Source organism: Malaclemys terrapin, chromosome 13 (genome assembly GCF_027887155.1).
Source record: "Malaclemys terrapin pileata isolate rMalTer1 chromosome 13, rMalTer1.hap1, whole genome shotgun sequence".
Taxonomy (NCBI): Eukaryota; Metazoa; Chordata; order Testudines; family Emydidae; genus Malaclemys; species Malaclemys terrapin.
In genome coordinates this window covers 14,347,439-14,366,801 of record NC_071517.1, presented here as the reverse complement: position 1 = coordinate 14,366,801, position 19,363 = coordinate 14,347,439, and the positions used below count along the sequence as shown (strand labels likewise).

Sequence of the window (19,363 nt, the reverse complement as noted above, 5' to 3'; positions counted from 1 at the left end):
TGACCTTGCTCTTGGAGGTAGGCTGTCACCAGAGCAGAGGTATTCGTGCTAAGCAGGGAGGCAGAGCAGCACCAGGAACAGATGTAGGAGGCAGCAACGACTTGGCTCCAAAATTTAGACATTTCTTTTCTGAGAGGCAGTTTCTGCTTGGAAACCTGAGACACAAACGCACACTGGCTTTCAGGCTTATTACAGGCAGACTGAATTTTTTTAAACTTATTTAGTTCTTTCCCTGCTCTTCCCCCCTCCAATTGTCCATCTGTTGGTGCTGCTGTGTTTCAAGCCTTTCTGAAAATTAATCCCTGTAAACAGGAAACAAATTGAATCTCTGCTAATCCATCAATCTTGCTTAAGAGACAAATAAGGAAAATGCTGGGTGCATTATGATTGGGGTAATGTAATAACTACTTAAAATAGCTTCTAGAAATAATGAAAACCATTTTTACTGTTAAACATTGCCGTACAATCTCTTTCCAAATGGACACTTGCAGATCATCACTTCATGGGGGGGAAGAAAGTGTTTTCTGTCTTTTGTGCTATCGTGATGTACAGAGGTGGTGGTGTTTGAGGGCTTTATCATTCTTCCCCTTTGCTTTTTACCTTGTAATCTTTACAGCTGTGTACTGTGAGTTTACACCAAAGCATCCTTCCTTCCAAGTGTGTGGTAGGCAGTGGAGTAAAACAGGTGTTCAAAAAGTTATATGAAAAGACGACAGCCCAGTTGAAAAGTCAATACAAACAAAGCAGCACGACACAGGACATTAGTTCAAACTTCCAACCCAGTTCAGAATCTTTATTGAAAAAAAATTAATCACAGCATCTGAATCATTATTCAAACACATTTAATAAACAAAGAAAAACAGTAGCAAAGGGCACTGACATGTGACAAACTGTACAAAACCTCTGGGTTTGCAGGCAAAACCTGAGGGTGAGGAGCCCATGGCCAAGCTGCAGAGGTCTGAGGAGCTGTGCCCCCACCCCTGTGGCTCACCCCCCCACACTTCCCCTCGGACCACTCAGTCACCCCTGAGAAGATTGATTTAAAAATGTGCAGAAACAAAGACACTTTCAGAGAAGTTTAATTCCAGTCTCCCCATAATGGAATAATTTAGGCCACTGGGAAATTTAGATAAAACTTGCTCTCAGTTCCCAGTGCTAATGCTTTAAAGTGAACCTTCCCAAGAGATACAAAACCCCACAGCTATCTATCAGACCTCCTACCACTGCTTCCCCCCTCCCACTCACCAAAATATACTGCCCTCTAGGGTCAACAGGACTGATTTGATGTGATTTCCCCCCCACACACACCCCATGTTTTAGTTTGAGAAGATAGTTGCGACTGAGCTAAAGGAAATGGAACACAAAGCCCCATCTCCAGCAGTGCAGTGATGCAGCTAGTATGGAATGTGGAGACCAAGCGAGACCAGTTCTTCTTCAGACTTTCACAGGGCTAAAGGTGACCTATCACAGACAGTAAAGAGGAGAAACTCCCAGCTAGGTGATCTGGGAAAGTATCCTGCTATTGATGGACTGCAAGTCTTTATACCTACAGGAGTCCATAGCCTTCCGGAAGACTAGAACAGACCCTTCTTATCACCAAAGAACATGAGATCCAGTGAGGATGCAAATGACAGGAATAATTTTCTACAAGATAACTCATTCTATTGGATTTTAAGAAGAAGAAAAAGCAATTGGGTTCCAGTGGGGTATTAAATCCACTGACCAGTTCCAACAATTCTCATTGGAGGGGGAAGTTTGGGAGAGAACAGGATTTAACTTTTATAGTCTGGTAGCTGGCAGAAATGTTCATTCCATTGCAATTTATACAGGACACACTGAACTGGTCTCAGCCTGTTGTAACTACCAGGTTCTTCTTCTGGTTTGTTTTACTGGAGCCCGTTCCCTCTGGTGGGGAGAAGGTAGGGCGGTAGTATTTTTCAAACTGCTATTCTGACAGCAGGCACTCCTCAAATGGGCTTCATGAGGCATGGTGTTTTTGATGACCCAAAAAAGGCAATGAGGTATCCTTCTGTCAACTCAAATTGTACTAGATTAAAACATCGCCCTCCAAGCAAACCTAGCACTGCTTCGTGCCCACCAGCCTGAACAGCAAGTCAGTTGGGCTTGTATTGACTGTGTCTGACAGGGCAGCTAAGTTACTCCTGTTATCGTTACTCTGATCTTTCTTGACTAATTCCCAACTTCCCCTTCTCCCCGGGGGGGGAAAGATAGATGGTGATGTGAAGGCTAGTGTGATATGTGGCTTTTATGATGCTAAACTGCATATATGCATATTTTTTTTTTTATTTCTCAGTTGTGACCACAAACTGACAATGGCTGGGGCTACAAGATACCCATAGATAAGAGCTATATGTACACATCACAGTGTTGTTTGGGCCCAGCCAAGGCATCCAGTCCAATCACACCCACACCATTTCATCACATGACAGACAGGGAAGATTGGGGGAGTACGAAAGCTGGATTATTGAGTGTGGTGCCACACCAACTGAATTTCAGCAGCCCAAAACTGACACAATGTGAGTTCAGACATTTGGCACAGTCTGTTATCAAGACTAGCTACTACAAGATAATCAACCCTCCTTCCTGAGAAAGAGGTGAAGACCCCACTGGAGGAGGTATGCTGACAGCAGTGTGGGGAAAAGCTGGACTGGAGAGTGTGTGTGTGTGTGTGGGGGGGTATCCCTCTGAATTTCTTTACTGCACCTTGTTCATTGAAAAGGTCATCCATACCCTCAGAAACCACTGGTCGCTGCCCTCTGCCCCACGTCAACAAGGAGACAGGATGGGGAACTTCCCTATGCACAAAACACTGACAAGACCACAGTGAACCCAATTCCTTCAGGGGGAATCCCACAGATCATTCCAAACAAGGAATTCTGTTCTCATGGCCTACTCCAGGACCGTCCACTATGGCCTTGCCAATGCCAGTGAATTCCAGTGTACCTGGAACTTTGGTTCAATGGCAGTTTGGGACTCGACTCAAAAGCCCAGGTGCCAGGGCACTGGGCTACAAAGGACAAAGCCAGGACGAAGGGAAAAACATGCAGCAAACTCCTACGAAATTCCATTTACCAGATAGTAGGGACATGTCACTGCTTAGGGGTGGCACCAATTCATTGAAGGGACCAGTGAGTCCAGTTTGGCTAAGATTAGAATTAAAGAAAGAGGCACAAACGAACATTTGCACGTCCATTCAAGGCATTCCAAAAAAAGTCACAAAAGTCGACACGTCACTTTGGACAAGAAACATTACAACACTTTGGCAACTTTCACCAAGCCCCCCAAAGTCTCTGCAATGCCCCTTGGTACTTCGGGCTGACCTACTGAAGGTGGGGTAATGAGCAGGCTGCAGATGTGGAATTGCCATATGTAAATAGGGGCTCTCCTCCCCAAACTATCTGATGGATTTAAAACAAACCTACCTGCTTGCTACAGTACAAAATAAAGCCTCCCCTAACTCCTCCTGCTGGGAGAAGACAGCAGGAGATCAAGGGAGTCCATGCTGCTGGAGACAAACAAGGCAAAGCTGAACGTGGCAGCAACAAGTCCCTAACCTGGGTAAATCAAATAACATCATGCCAGGCTAAGATAGAGCTGTGGCAAGGGCCTGGAGGGGAAGCGGGACAGGATCCCTGTCACCACTCTCATCCAACCTGGAGAGAATAAAGGACCGAACCATTTACTCTGTCACTAGCATGGGCCAATGTCGATTTTTAAAAATGCATGAAGAGCAATGGGCTTCGGGATATGCCAAGAGCCCATATATAATAGTGCCAGCAGTAGACCCCTCCCAAGGCCCACATTAGACAGAAACACAACTGCTCTCCCCACTAGGATTATTTTGTATCGAACTCGGCTCTCAGGAACCCGACAAGTAACAAATACAAAGCAAGAATGAAAAAAGTTTCAGTATAAAAAAACAGTTCTTGTTTTTGTCACTCATTTCTAAACCCTTTTCATCTGATTTGTGTGGGGCCAACTGGTGGGGAGGAACGCTGCAGGGTATCTCCAAGTTTTCTACTTGATAAACCTGGGCACACAAAATGGCACAGCTCTAATACAAATCCTCTTTCACCTACTCCATCCCACTGGAGGTTGGGCTGACTACACGGGCTCATGGACCTGAGCAACCCTCCCAAAGGCTCTGACTGGGAATCCGGCCCAGCCATTGTTGGAAAAATTCAATACAGCGCCGGCCAAGAAAACAAAAACAAACATTTGAAAAAGGGACTATCCGACTGGAAGAGTCTCTTCTTTCCTTTGTTTCCTGGGATTAGGGGGAAGCCTTTGGTTTTGACCAGAATTATTCTCTGTTGGCAGGACAGGCTCAGCTTTGCTTTGCGTTAGCTCGGTTACTGTACAAGAGCAAGGCTGAACTGCGAAGAAACGCTCTGCCCAGCTAGATTGCCCTTTTGACATCTTGGAGTATAACAGAACCAGACACGTGGATCACATCCGGGATCCTCGCTCCTGAAGAATCTGAAAAGAGAAGGACCGGTAAAATAAAGGTTTAACTTGGACAAATTTGGATATTAGTTCTCATGTTTCGAAAAATGCTATTTGTGTCAATAGGGGAAGGAAAAATTGATGGAGGAGGGGAATGTACAAAGAATCTTCAGGAGTGGCTGTTGGTTTTTATATAACTTTTATGAATGACTGATTTCCTTGGAAAAGACAGGCCTGTGCTAAAAACACTTGGCTTTTGGTCACCGCAAGGCATAACAGGCCTGTGCTAAAAACACTTGGCTTTTGGTCATAACATTTATTGTTTGAGGCTGTGTGATCTGTGCATGTTTAAAGATGCATAGTCTTGGTCCATAATGCAATTCTTTCCATTTTTCTACCCAGATACCTCACCCACTCAGATTCAACAGCATGACTGTAGAAGGATTTAAAAAAGTATAATATTCTACTTCACAAATGTTAAGACGCTAATTCTAGTCACCTCTGTGAGGTAAGCATTATAACCATTTTACAGCTGGGTTATATGACCTGCCCAAGGCCACAGAGCGTGTATGGCAGAGCTAGGAGAGGAGTGACTAGTTCCAAGGTCTATACTCAAGACCACTAAACCTATGAGCCTCCCTCAGAACCTTTAGAAAAACTGGAGATCAGAGATGATAAAGCCTCTTCTAGAGACAGGTCAGTTGCACATAGGAAGTTCAGAAGGATAGTTTCATATTTTTCAGATCCTGATCAAAGGTTGATCAAAGGAAAACAACTAACCAACCTCCTTTACTCCCTGCAATGGCTGTCAGCTAGGAAATGTGATCTGCTTCACTCTTCCTAGTTGTGCTAACCCCTCCTTCCCTCCTTTCTACATATTTAAAAAAAAAAGTTCATCACTTTCCCGTATATCTATGGCTCAATGTGAAATGTACAAAGAGCTTTGGAACTGGATAGATTTGCTGTAATGTCATCTAGTAAAACTGCAAATCTCACTGGAGGATGTGGGGGCAGAGGGAAGAGTGAGAGAATAAGCGTGTGCAAGGAATCACTACTATCAACCTCATGGCATCATTAGAGCATAGTGGAATTTCTTTTCTGTGTACGGGGACATTTGAAGACCACTCTCTTAACCAGGCTCCTCACCTTTGCCTTCTCACTAGGTTCGATGACAATGCCATTGGTAGAGTTATTGAGCTCCCTTGAGACGACACAGAGGAATTCTGCCTGGTCCTCATTTCCATAGTTATAGGAAGATCCAATGCTGATTAGCTGAAGAACAGGAAAATAACCAAGAGGATGTAAGGATTAATGCAGCAATAGCCAATGGACTTTGCTCTGTCCATGTTATCGCTTTGTGTGTGGCTGGTTGAACCCAGTCAGACCTAAAGTTTCAACAGGACAAAAATCTCTGGGGTATTAACTTGTGTTATAAACTTTCCTGTCATATAGTATGCATATTCTTGGTCCATGACTGGACGTGCTACAGAGCCCCCTGGTGGTGGCTGAACTCAGGGAAAATTGACTGAAAGGGTAACAGGGAAAGCTGTGATGCATTTTCCAATTAATGAAAACATTGAAAATATTGATCACATTTTGCAATACAAAATGTTAAACCTTCAGAGAATGGATATGCCAGGCAATGTGGGCTCTACAGAAGGAGTCACTCAGTCCAGACGATACACTTGTTTAACGAAATTCTAGGAATTCAGCTTCTGACTTTTTGATGCAGAAACACTGGACAGGCAATTTATTTGTCACAAAGGTAGGACAGCATATTCCAACAACTAAAGGACATCTGGCAAACTAGCACAATTCTTTTATAATGATTACATTAAAGTGACAGCCTGGAGTAAACAGCATAGCGGTAATTTGTATTTCTCAGCCCTGCTCTTCAGACTTTCTTCAGGATGTAAAATCCAAGGCTAAACAGTATGAATCTTGTGTGTATTTTAATGGACACACTAGTTCTGCACAAAGGATTTTAGAAGAGAGAACCTCACACTTATAACAAGGGATAGATGCGGCTCCCTGTCCCCTGAGTATAATAATCATATCCATTGTTCTGTGGGTCTGAAGGAGGATTAGCCAAGCTGTAATAATGGAAATGGCTTGTACAATGAATGAGCTTTAATGGTTGCATTGATTCACTACTGAGGACAAAAGACTTGGTTTTAGGATGTCAATGGACTGTTTTCCCTTTGTATTTTACCACTTCACCGTCTAAACTATAATGAACATAAACAGCTGCACTTCAGACCATAAGTCACTGTGGATACACAGCATCCATGTTAATTAGGAAAGATATTTAGCAGCTATCTTCCTACCTCAGCTACACTGCTATTTATACTCGCAGTAGCTCTCATTGAGCTAGTGGAGTATGTGTATATGAGCCAAGGAATCGCAGCCCTAGCTCATAGCATAGATATAGCCATAGAGAGAACCTGTCGGGATGACAGGGGAATTGAATTCCTCACCCTGGTCAATCCTTGGTGTCTGTGTTAAGACTGCTAACAAAGAGTAAATAGTGCCAAATGTGATATGGACGGAGCGGCTCTGTGTTTTGCCGCCCTGATGCACGGCAGTCAGGCGGCTTTCGGCAGCGTGCCCACGGGCGGGCCGCTGGTCACGCCGATTCGGCGGCATGCCTGTGGGAGGTCCACCGGTGCTGCGCTTTTGGTGTCCCTGTCGCAGGACTGGTGGACCTCCCGGAGGCATGCCGCCGAAGGCTGCCTGACTGCCACCCTCACAGGGACAGACAGGCCACCCCCCGCGGCTTGCCGCCCCAGGCATGCGCTTGCTGCGCTGGTGCCTGGAGCCGCCCCTGGATATGGACACTTGTCCATTGGAAAATGGACACTGAACCGTCACACTGATATCAGATTGGTGACTGCACAGCTAGCAGACAGTCACAGCTTTTGGTCACTACTAAACTGGGCTGGATTTGAATAGATCTAGAAGTGAAGGCTCTATCCCATTAGTCCTATGAGCCATTTGGGGTCCTCATATTTCATTGCAAACAGATATTGCAGATCTATCTCAGCTACAGTTCAGGAACTGTCATGATATATAGACCAGCTTGGTGGCTTAAGTTCTTTATTTCCACACAAGAGAACTGTTTGTGATTTCTGATACCAAAGTTGGGGCTGATTTATGCCCTAGTCAACTCCCTTGAAACATGGCCAAGCAAACTTGTGTTGTAAATGTAGCATCTTTCACATTTGCAGGGCAAGGTATTTCTCCTGTCACTCAACACTTCTCTGTGAAGGGGTTGTGCTGCTGGGCTCTGAAGAAAGTAGTTTTCACTTCTCCTGGATCCCACCATTCTCCTTGGATAAAAGCTCCACAGTGGGGCCAGGAAAATGTGGGAGGAGAGAAGAATTTCTTAAGAGTCCGACAAGGATACAAAAAATCTCAAGGGAACATTATTTATTTCTGGTTATGGGTTCAATAAGCTACTGTTGTTCCCCTGCCAGTTATTCCATATAAGGTGGACTGATTCTGGATACAGACTCCCCACCGCCAGCAGGAAGGAGTCGTGAGAGGGGTAGTTAAACAGAAATCTAAACTCATTCCATATGCTGTTCCCACAGGGGGATCCCTTTCTTTGGATATAGGAATGGCAATCATTGGCAGCAGTACCTGTTCAAATTTCCATCCATCGGACATAGTGGACACCATCTGTGTGAGCTCTTCCTCTTGGCATTGCAGGACTCTGTACACATGTTTCACGGGTCCCTAAAGCACCAAGGGGAGAAAAAAACAAAAAGCAGGAATTTTAAAATCAGGAGAGGGAGTTGGCTTAGCGGTGTTTGCTTTCAGACAAAGAAATACAGCTGAGGCTTTAGTGTCTTCTTGTAGGGAAACCTGATCTATTTTGTGCCTTGAGGATTATAATAGAAGTGGAAGACTGAGTTGCATAGACTTTCCCAAACTAGTCTACATTATATAGTTGAATTTTTTTTTCCTGGTGAGGGTAGTGAGGATTTTGAGGTGACACTGTCAAAAGCACGTAAATGATAGGAGCTCAAGTCCTCCAGGTGTGTTTTGAAAATTTTACTCGTCTAGTATTGAGTCTAAAAATTAAAAACAACAGTTCAGCAGCAGCAAAAAGAATTGCAATAAAGAAATACTGAGAGAAGATGCTGTTCTGAGACGGCTTATATTTGATGGAAATATTAAAATTGTCTGGGAAGGACAAGAAAAGCATGTCCGTAGATCTCATTTTGTAAATATAATGGGAGAGAAAATCACCCAAGTTCCCTTTCTTAGGGTTGGCTTTAGGGAAAGCGCGACCCACAATTCTAGTAACGTCCCACACCAAGGAAAGGGAAATAGACTACACTGGGCACTCACACAAACTGTTTATGCAACCTAATGTTTTCTGCCAAAATAGTATCACTGCACTTTTATTCATTGCCAATTTAATAAAACATATTAAAGCAACTCCCATTCTCTAAATGGGATGCATGGCCCATGTACTCATAAGATCTTTTAGTAGGTCAGCTAGCTAATCTGCTTTTTGGATCTCAAAGTCCCAGCTATTGTCTGAGTCCTCATTTTCATGCCTTGTTTCAACTGACCCCATTTCCAGCCCCCTTCAATTCAATTGCTCCTGACCTCTACCTGCAAATATCGGGGAGTAGATTTGAGAGCCTGTGCCAGTAACCATGAAGGATGCGTGCTCGCATCCACCAGAAAGTAGGGACATCCAACTACTTGAGAGACTAGACACCAAGTCTGCTGTCACGTGTCTCACCCTGCAGCACACTGTCCCTCTGTCACACCTTTATAAATGACTGAGTTTTTCTACTTAAGTTTTAAGATGCATTACTTGAGAGGTTCTGTTCTCATTGTCCCGTATCCGCTCCTTCACCAGACGCACCAGGGATGCAATATTGTAAAACTCGGCTTCTTCCAGTACCCCTACAAAAATCCAAAAGCAGAGGAAGAAATTCTGTTAGTCAACAGAAAACAGAATAAGGACAATTTTATCAAAAGGATGCAGTGCATCATATCAATTTGTAGTTAACTTTATATTTGCAATCTAAGCCTGAATGTGGTACAATAAATGGATACAGAATGGATAGTGGTATTGATCTGAGTCTAAGAAAATGCTCTACTCAGATGGTCATAGCCTCCTTATGTGAAAGCATATATCATCTAACAGAGGCATACTCCCCCTTCTCTAGGATTATAGAAACCCACCAGGCTGTAATAGAGAAATTCTGCTCTTTTATTGGAGGCTTTTGGCAAAATAGGTTTAGCCATCTCAGATCAATCTATTTCATCATCTCAGTATATTACAAAAAAGCCATTTATGTCTCTGGATATACAGGACTGCAGTTTTTGAAAAGAGAACAGGAGATCATTCTTAGACAATGTTTCCTCTCTCAAAAAGTACAATTTGCTGTTCAAAGCCAATGAGTTGGGCATAGCAAGGATAGCCTGCATTATGATCTAGAGGTCTCTGCTTCCAGTATATATCGGCTTCATATTATTCATGAGCGTCTTTGTGGGAATCTAAAAGAAAACTGCATTATTGCGAAATGGAGCTGACACACAAGGCACCATGTTAATGCATTAGGAAGCCTCCACACCCAGACTAGCTCTAAGTAATGACTGGCAAGTCAAACCGTGCCAATGGGGCGTTTACAGTTGTTTGCTCTGCAATAAATGTTTCTTACCTTCTTCTGCCAGCTCCTTGTTTATTATGAGTTTTCCATGTCGGAGGTAGTTCAGGATCGGACCAAAATAAGTGGGATCCCTGTCGATGAGATATGCCCCTGTCTCATCCTGTGAAACACACATGGGAGTCAAGCTAGATGCCTCTCTACACTGGGACTCCTAAAATTACTAACCCCTCCTGAAGCTGTATTGGTGTTAACAATGATGAGAAAACTTTGCAAAATTTCTGTAGTGTAGACAGGCCCATGTTTGCAATGTTGAGTAGTGTTTGGGGTGGGGAAGGTTGGAATGTGGCAAGTGAGCCTGTCTACGCTAATTTTCTTTCTGCAACTTCTGATCCAGCATGAGTACCTGTTAAAGGGATGGTTAAAGTGAACCAGAGAAGTTGGTGTGTGGGAGCAATAGCATGAAACAGATCATCCTGATCACAGGAATTGGGTTTTCTTTCACGTAAAAAGAAGAGGCAATTCCATTTTTTTTAATAACCTTCTGTTTATATAAATGGCAAACTCCTAAACTCCTTTTTATTTATCTGAAAATTACACCAAGGCCAAAGGACCTTTTGGGAATCAGGCAATCTCCACAATGCAAATTAGCGTCAGCTCTAAAATTTAACTACATTGAAATGGCTCTTGTTCCATAAAATGCATCTTTAGAACAAAACTTCCTTGCACATAGTCCAAATCTCAGCTTATCACTTAAGATACAGATTTCACATTTTACTCATTTCTTTCTCTAAATCATATTTCCATAGATATAGTCCTTGTTAATCTTTATTTCAAATCTCTATCTTTATATACCATGCTGGATTCAGCATGTCTGTATGTACCAATTTATTTCTTAGATGCGACTACTAGCACAAATATCTGCTCCTAAAGCACCAACTGCTACTGATGGGGTTTAGAAATTTCTACAGTATTTTACAGACAAATAAGATAGTCCATGACCTGAATATATTAAAACTTTAGAACATAATCTTGCGAACTCTATCTCAAAGGAGTCAATGGGGCCTACTCTTATGAGTATTTGCTGGAGTGGGCCCAATATTTAGACAATGTGATAATGGACAGCAACAAACAATTAGGGTTGGGGGGAGGGTTACAATAAGGTAAAGTGTTTGTCTTGGTGAGTCCAATATTTATTGATATTGAAATTTTAAAAATATTTAACTGTTTATGAACTAAGCCCCAAATCCTATAACTGGATCCATGCAGGCAGACCCGAAACCTAGGCACCTTAAGGGACAAGTGCTTTTTCCTATAAATCAAAATAAACAAAAATGTAGGTCACAGTAGCACTCACTCAGCACTGTGACAACAGGGACAAATGTTATTGCTCCTACAAAAACTGCAGTCTTTTTATGTCAGTCTGCTTTTTGTTTCTGTGACTTGTTCAATCAGAAAACAAAATAATGCTTCTGAGGAAATTAAAGAAAAATAAGACACACATAACCCAGGCCTCATTGCAAATTATTAATGGTTTACATCTCCTCTAGACAACATGTTGATTTCTAAACTATGCATCAGACACTTAGCGCACCTCCTTATTTTTTTACTTCTTAAAATCAACATTGCAATAACAAATTAGATCTAATGTAGGGCCTTTCACAGTGCACAACATGGTAAGATTATCAACAATTAATAGGTGAAAGAAAACACATTTCTTTCCCACACATGATTTAGTTGGATTGGTCCTGCTTTGAGCAGGGGGTTGGACTAGATGACCTCCTGAGGTCCCTTCCAACCCTGATAGTCTATGATTCTATGAATCAAGTTTGATGTGTTGACACAGAACAACACAGACCTTTTAGAAATACTTTGACGCAGCAAGCATTCATGATCATTACAAGTAGGTCACAGTGCTGTTTTTAAACACCACAGAATGGTTCAGCTTATTTTGCTCATTGAGCAAATTAGGTGCTACTGAGATTGGGGCAGTCTGCTTTACAGCAGAATAAATGTGTTTTTTTTTTTCTGAACCCCTTCTTACTCTGTACTGAGATACTAAGGTAATGGGAACTATTATAAATACCTTAAACAGATTATTTGACAGGTAGGAATTTTAACTCCTGATTAATCTTGTAGTTGGGAGGAAGGAGTGTTTACAGAGAAATTAGATACAGAATTAAATAAAGTGTTGTGTGATAATTATATAAAGAATATTCTAGAAAATAAAGATTGTAGTTACCAACATATTGATTTATTTGTGAAATTCCCAGTAGGGGTAGGAGGTTGAAATCTGAGTTCTCAAAGCCGCAGACCAAAGTACATAGCATATATTAATACACTTAGTAAGTAATAAAGCAAACCACAGAAGAATATAAAGAAAAGGAGAAATGACAAATATATTCCTAAGCTGAGAAAAGTTACTAAATACTTAGATCTAGAGAACAGTCAAGTGTTTTATAATTGATGAGGACTTCCCCAAACTCATTAGTCCTCATAAATAAGTCATTGTTTAGGTGCAGCCTAAAGGATTTGGGGGCATGTGATACACTTATAGGTGTTGAGCACACATGGGTGGGGGAAACACAGCTGGTAGTTAGTGTTGTGATGTGGGTATAGCTGTAGTGGAAGAGTATAGGGGAGGGTAAGAGATTGCTGTCATAAAAGGAGCTAGACAGACAGAGGAAAGATTTATGCGCACAGCACGTGATCTGGATGAGAGGGGGTAGGGTTGGTGTTTATGCTGGGTGCATAAATGCCCACAGCTTCAACCCCCTCAAGTTGTCTGATCTGAACTGGGTCCCCTCCTCCCAGCAGAAGTAGCCCAAAGCCTAGACTGGTGTGTGCGCGAGAGGAGCCTGCTGTGAATGGAGGGGGCGTTAGAGGCTGTAGGGACACGCTGCCCCAGCTATTTTGGGGCGGTGGTTATGACTAACACGGTTTAAGTGTGTATGTGGACGCTGCAGCCCTGCTATTTCCTGGCGGAAGAGGGGACACTAACCGCTCTGTATCTCTAGCGGGGGGCAGGTTAGTCAGTTCGGGGGGAAGGGATGAGACTTCCGTGAGGATGCGATCGGGACTGTGGTCTCCATAGGAGTTTGCACGGCGTCGGGGGTTCATATGGCGCCCGTTGCCCGCCCCGCGCAGCCCCTCACCTTGTCCGAGCCCAGCTCGGGCCCGTCCTGGCAGCAGAGGCGGCACAGGAAGGACTTGGGCTCCCGACACAGGGTCTGCCGGGTGCTCACGAAGTATGTGCCGCCCACATTGAGCCGGACCCACTTGGAGCCGGAGCCAGGCCTGTCCGCGACGGGCGGCTCGGAGCTACGCGGGGACAGCCCCCCTCCGGAACAGGCAGGCCCGGCCAGGCGGGGGCTCGGCGGCCCGGGAGGAACCGGGATACCCCCCAGTACCGGGCTGGGCGTACGGCCCCGGGGCGGCCCATCCCCCGCCGCCATCAGCTCCGCCATCCTGGACCGTGACTTCGTGGGGAGTCCCAGGCGAGGGCGGCCACCCTCGCTCAGCGCTGGGGGGAGAGCTGGGTCCGGCGCCCGGCAGCCATCGCTTCCCTCACAACTGTTCCCCCCCTCCCAGGAAGAGCCGGACTTGACTTCCGGGTCACCAGCGACCTCCCAGTCACACCAAAATCCTCACGCGACGCACACAAACCAATGGCTGTGTTAAGGGGGGGAGCCCCAGGCACAAGCCGGTAAAGAAAAACACAGGAATACAATATAATATAATAGGCAACCCCTGAGGAAGAGCGGAATATTACTTCCGGAGCAACCGGAAGTGAGTAGGGGACATGTCCCTGGAAAACTCGGAATTTTGGAGGCTGGCGGTTGACATGAAGAGTAAAAGAGAGGGGAAGATTTTTTTAAATTATATTGGTGTTAAGAGAGCCATTGAGAATCATTTCCGGGTTGTCTAAGGGGGTGGGAGGAGAGTGCGAGTGAGTCCTTCCGGGGGCACCGGGCTATGATTGGTTGGCGTCGGACCGGGTTTCCGGAGGGTGCCTGCCAGCAGGGTGGTGGCGGTCGCTGAAGGTGAGACCAACCCGGGTGGTTTGGGTTGGCGGGCGGCGCTGCGTGTCTGGGGTGGGGGCACTCTGCATAGCAGGGGCGGTGTGTCCGACTGGCCCTGCCTGGGGACGGGGGCAGGGGCAGCCGGTGCTCGGATCCCGTCACCTCCCCTGAGCTGTGCCGGGTTATGGGGGACTCGTGCCTGGGGGGGGGGGTGAGTCGAGGAGCACTTTCTCCCTGAGTCAGACCTCCGATGGTGTCCCCGCTTGGCGTTAGAAGTGGCTTTGTGGTGCTGCCTTTCAGGTGAGAGGGGGCTGGACTTGATGGTCTGTCGTGGCCCCTGCCAGCCCTTAATCTGTCTGATAATTCTGTTAAAGCAATGTAGTGATCAGTAGTGACAATCAACGTTCCCGTAGCGAGAGCAGCGTGATATCTGGAGCCTGACTCTGTGGCTCAGTAACCACACATTGGTTATTATAATTCCAGGAACTAGGCAGAGTAGCCTTTACTTTGTCTTAAATAGTTTCATAGTGTTGCTGTGTGCTGCCATGTTCCACCCCAGGAATGACTGCATTTGAGTCCTGTTGAAATGAACTCTATATATCTTATCTAGCAAAGCAAAGTATTGTGGTGCTCAGTTATTGCTTGTAAAAGTGCTTCTCTCTTCTCAGCAACATAAGAAATGTGAAGTGTTGTTATGAACATTACTCTTGGTGGGAGTCAATAGAATGAGTGCAGTTGTAGCAAAGAGATAGCTGAACTGGTTTCAGTTGATGAAATACCCAGACTTTTACACTGATGAAAATAAACTTGCCTGTTCTTCTAGATTTCTCTTCAAATTTAAGTTTCTTTGCTGTTTTCTTTTTCTAGAACACAAAAATGGCAGGTCGCAGAGCTGCTCTGAAAGCGATCGACTGGATGGCATTTGTAGAGAGAGTGCCTCCCAATCAGAAAGCTATGTTTAATGCCCTGAAAACACGCAGCGATGCTCTTTCAGCCAAGTGAGTATATTTCAGTGTGAAAAGGTTGCTCTGGTGAGAAGACGGTGGTATTAGCAATTCAGCACTGGCAGTCCATGTGTAAACCAATGTAAAAATAGTTTTAAGTGCTATTCTCATAACTGTGTGCCTGCCATAAGGATGTTAAAATAATTATCTTAATTCTTCTCGATAAAGCCTGCTTTTTTTTTTTTTTAACAGCCAAATTCTGCTTTCTCTTGATCTTCTCCATAGTGCTACAGTGGCTATAATGTTAGTGGGAGTCCTGAGAGAGGTTACATTTGGTCTGATCAAAAAAGTCTTTTAAAAAGTGTTTGACTTGTTGCCAAATCTTGGTATAAACAATAGTGAATCCTATTGGATGTTAGATTTGCTATTGCTAGATGCACATGTTGTTTGACATGCTGCTAAGATTTGGCCTTCACTTACAATTTATACCTGCATTGCTATGTCGGTCGGGCGTGTGAAAAATATACATCCCCTAGTGACATAGTTAGGCTGACAAAACCCTCAGTGTAGATACAGATATGCTGACAGAAGAGGCCTTTTGTCAGCATTGCTACCATGGCTGAGGGAGGTGGTGTTCCTACGCTGGACAAAAACCTTTGGTTTGTGTACATTGTGTCTACACTGGGGGCTGTGCCAGCACAGGTTCTGTAGTGTAGATACAGCGAAAATGCCATTGCTTATTATCTTTCTTTTTTTTTTTAAACCCTTTGTCAGCCTTGCAAAACTGTAATTAAAACTACCCACCCCATTCACAAACTCTCCTTGCCTGCTCCTACCATGTTCATGATGAAAAAACTGAGTATCGTACTTGCCCCTCCACCAAAAAAAAAAAAAGAGCAATATTGCCATTTCCGTGTTAATGACAAGTGAAAATATTGGCAACTAAAATTAGTGAAGTTGCTACCCTGGAGCCTGATGATGGGCGGGGCAATGGATACTGCAGAGTTGCCCGGTGTGGAACTGGGAGCTCTCTGAAATTACTGGGGGTTGTTCTCTCAGCTGTTCTGCTCCACCTGTACAGGTTGACCTCGTTGCCAGAGAAGCCCCCCGCTATTGATTGGGTTTATTACAAGACTGCAGTTGCTAAGGCTGGCATGGTGGATGAGTTTGAAAAAAAGGTGAGATTCTCGTCCTCAATTAGATGTTGCTGCTGTTTTGAAATCCAAGTGGAGGCTGCTCATATCTGATGCACAAGACACAGAACTGTGAACTTTTCCTTTAGCAGACTGCTACGGTAGGAGAGATTATTAGGAGGTATTGGCCCAGATCCTGTGCTGTGGTGTGCAGCTGCTTTGCATCACACTGCTAGCACAAAAGCTGGCATAGCTAACCATAGGAAGGGGCATTTTAGAGGAGAGGGATCCTCCAGTGGCATAAAGCTAATGCTTTTTCTCTTACAGCCTGCATAGGTTTTCCCAGCTGTAGGTGTAGAAGTGGCCTGAGGAAAGGGTATGTGGTCAGAGCTTTCCTATTGTCTGCTGATTCCCAACTGCCGTATTAGCCTCTTGAGACTTTTAGTAGTCTGCGTAATTTAGAGCAGCGTGATGTACGCTCTGATACTTGCCTGCATGCAGCTGGTCCAGTAGCGAAAAGGCCACCTTTGTACACCTCTATCACATTCTGAGCTGTGCTGTGTTCTCCTTGGCTGTGGCCAAGGCCTGGCTCAGAAGCCTACTGGAGTAAAATTTTGCAAATAAACTATTGAATGAGGTGTGATGGCTTGAGAAATGGAACAGTCTTTCCCCAGAGAGCACAGAGTTAACATCCGTTCAACCCTTGCCATTGAAGGGCAGGAAGTAAAAAGCACTGTTAACTCCCCGAAGTGGTGTGGTAATAAGACTAATCCCATGAATGGATGTTAAACTTCTTCTTTTTTTTTTTTTTTTTTATAAATCGGCATTGGGCAAATAACCAGTGACTTGCCCAGTATCCCATAGGGGGTTGGTGTCCAAGCTGGAATTAGAACGTAGCAGTTCTTGGCTCCTGGCCCTCTGCCCAGTCCACAAGGACCCACTGACCTTTAGAAGAATTCAGGAGCTTCTTTTTCGTCTGTATAACTTGACTTAGTTTGTGGGACAAGATAGTAACCCTTTGGCATTAGATTGTTAATGCTTCTATACAGCGCCACGTTTTGGCTCTGTACAAGACTACCAGCATCCTGGTGACAGTGTAGTGCTGAGTAAGTTGTGTACATATGAGAGCCAACAAACGCTATTTGTGAAGCTGGCATCAAGTTGAGTTGATTGGTGACCTACTGCAAGAAGCCAGTTCACTTGGAAGGGTCCGAGAGTGTTTTTGGGGAGACCAAAGAGCACTAGGCTGGCTACTGGGGAAATATTAGCTCTGGGAGCATGCAGGGCTTTTAACAGAATTGAGAGGCATCATGTTTAGAATTTATTTTTTGAATTTACAGTACAATGCACTAAAGGTTCCTGAGCCTGTGGACACACAAACAGACAAGATAAATGCCCAGGAACAGGAAGCTGTAAGTATTTAAAAACTCTTCCCTGCCACATGGTTTCTTGTTGATCTTTGTAGCGGTATAGAATAATTCTGACTTAGAGTCTGCTGGTGGGTTTGTGCTGAGGTGCAGGAGCTGCAAGTCTGGGTTTGTGCGTATAGGCAGCTTTTGAGCAAGAAAGGTTCTCTCTACCTATCCATGACCACACTTGGGGATTTAGAGTCTGGGACTGGATTGCAGTTCTGCTTGCTCTTCTGGTGTAATACACTAATTTCAAGTTTAAGACAAAGGCAACCGAACTCTGATCAACCGAGGATCATATTGGCATCTTGTCAGCAGCCCAGAGGATGCACCTAAGTTTCATCAAATAGGCCTGACTCCTTTTTAATGTGGAGTTGGCGTTCTTGGAGACTGCAGGGGTCAAGATGGAGCATTGCATAGTGGGACTTCTATTCTATGGGTTCCTCCTCTGTGTGAAAGAGGAGGGTGGGTGTAACATAAACTCCACAGGTTGTGTTCAGGTCATTGATGTTGTCTTTAGCCAGAGAATTTATCAGCCTCAAGAGCTCCTTGTGGCTTCCTGTTACAGAATGTGTTTGCCTAAAAACTTCTAGATCACTAGAGTCTTGTAAATCCGCTGTTCCAAACAAGTTTGAACAAAGTGGCTTACATGACATTTTTGTAACACTTAGCCACAGAGGCTGAAGCCTATGGCTTAGGGAGTTTACCTGACTTCAGACTCTCCCTTCAATCTCTTCAAAAAAGGAGGAGTGGAATCCACTTCCTAACTGATCAGTGTAACAGGGAATGGTAACTTCAAACCTCTCTCCATCTTTCCAGCTTTGGGGAGCAAAATCACTTAGTAGTTGTTACAAGTAACACCTAAGATAACTAACTTCTTTCTATTCTAGTAAAAAAACCCGATCTATTTCTTCAGTTTCTTTTGTGCTTTTGAAAGCACTTTGGGGAAATGATTAAACTGAGTATGCACTTAGTCAATTTCCCCCTTGTATCTCACATAGCAACAGGGAAGAGAGAACTTGTATTAGAAAACAAACCGTTATTGTAAACCTACAAAAATTGCAAGGAGAATCAGGGGCAGGTATAGGGCTTGAAATTACTTTTACCTGTTTTTATTTAAAGCAGATGCTATTTTAAGGTCAGTGCCTCTTTAATGAAGAGGTAAGATGAGAATGGTGACTCCCTCTAAAGTGAAATAGGATGAAAGTCACAGCTTCACTGCAGGAAACAATCTTGGATTAATGTGCTCACCAAATCCTTTGTTCTCTTGCAGGCTAAGAGTGCTGCTGAATATGTGCAGGCCTCTAAATCCCGTATTGTCCAGTATGAGAAACAGGTAGGTTTGATGGGGTCTACCCTGTGAATTTCATGTTTAAGGCAGCTTGGTATGAACCCTTGTTTTAGTTTCTAATTGTACATCTAGTTTAATCTGAATTCTTGCTTACATCTGATGTTAACATTTTCTTGACTCTCTTCCAACTTCAAGCTTGAGAAATTCAGAACCATGATTCCATTTGATCAGATGACATTTGCGGACTTGAATGAGGTCTTCCCTGAAACCAAACTGGACAAGGAGAAGTATCCATACTGGCCACACAAACCTATTGAAGATCTGTAAATCTGTCTGAAAGCAGTTTCTGGTAACTGTCAAATTCTCTAGAATCTTTTAAATAAAGTAATTGTACAGGGCTTCAGAAAAGTGTCCTTGTCTTGATCTCAAAACTAAAAGATTAAATTAAATCCACTAGGAGTTTT

The 19,363-nt window shown here is 44.0% G+C and overlaps 2 protein-coding genes across 3 annotated transcripts; one reads left to right on the top strand and one right to left on the bottom strand.

Moving 5' to 3' along the window:
• Positions 1–761: 761 nt before the first annotated feature.
• On the bottom strand, positions 762–13,737 carry KCTD2 (potassium channel tetramerization domain containing 2). Its single transcript, XM_054047072.1, has 6 exons — positions 13,256–13,737; positions 10,155–10,263; positions 9,302–9,393; positions 8,110–8,205; positions 5,614–5,739; positions 762–4,500 (listed from the first exon to the last, which is right to left on the bottom strand). Exons 1-6 carry the CDS (start codon positions 13,565–13,567, stop codon positions 4,471–4,473), a joined length of 765 nt encoding a protein of 254 aa, XP_053903047.1. The 5' UTR covers positions 13,568–13,737; the 3' UTR covers positions 762–4,470.
• Positions 13,738–14,038: 301 nt separating this feature from the next.
• On the top strand, positions 14,039–19,297 carry ATP5PD (ATP synthase peripheral stalk subunit d). Of its 2 annotated transcripts, none has more exons than XM_054047853.1 (6): positions 14,039–14,143; positions 14,990–15,120; positions 16,148–16,244; positions 17,540–17,611; positions 18,882–18,944; positions 19,095–19,297. In XM_054047853.1, the coding sequence occupies exons 2-6, from the start codon at positions 14,999–15,001 to the stop codon at positions 19,224–19,226; spliced, it is 486 nt and encodes a 161-aa protein (XP_053903828.1). In that variant the 5' UTR covers positions 14,039–14,143; positions 14,990–14,998; the 3' UTR covers positions 19,227–19,297. The 2 variants fall into 2 exon arrangements, with proteins under 2 accessions (XP_053903828.1, XP_053903829.1); XM_054047854.1 differs by lacking the exon at positions 14,039–14,143 and adding an exon at positions 14,209–14,422.
• Positions 19,298–19,363: the final 66 nt, after the last annotated feature.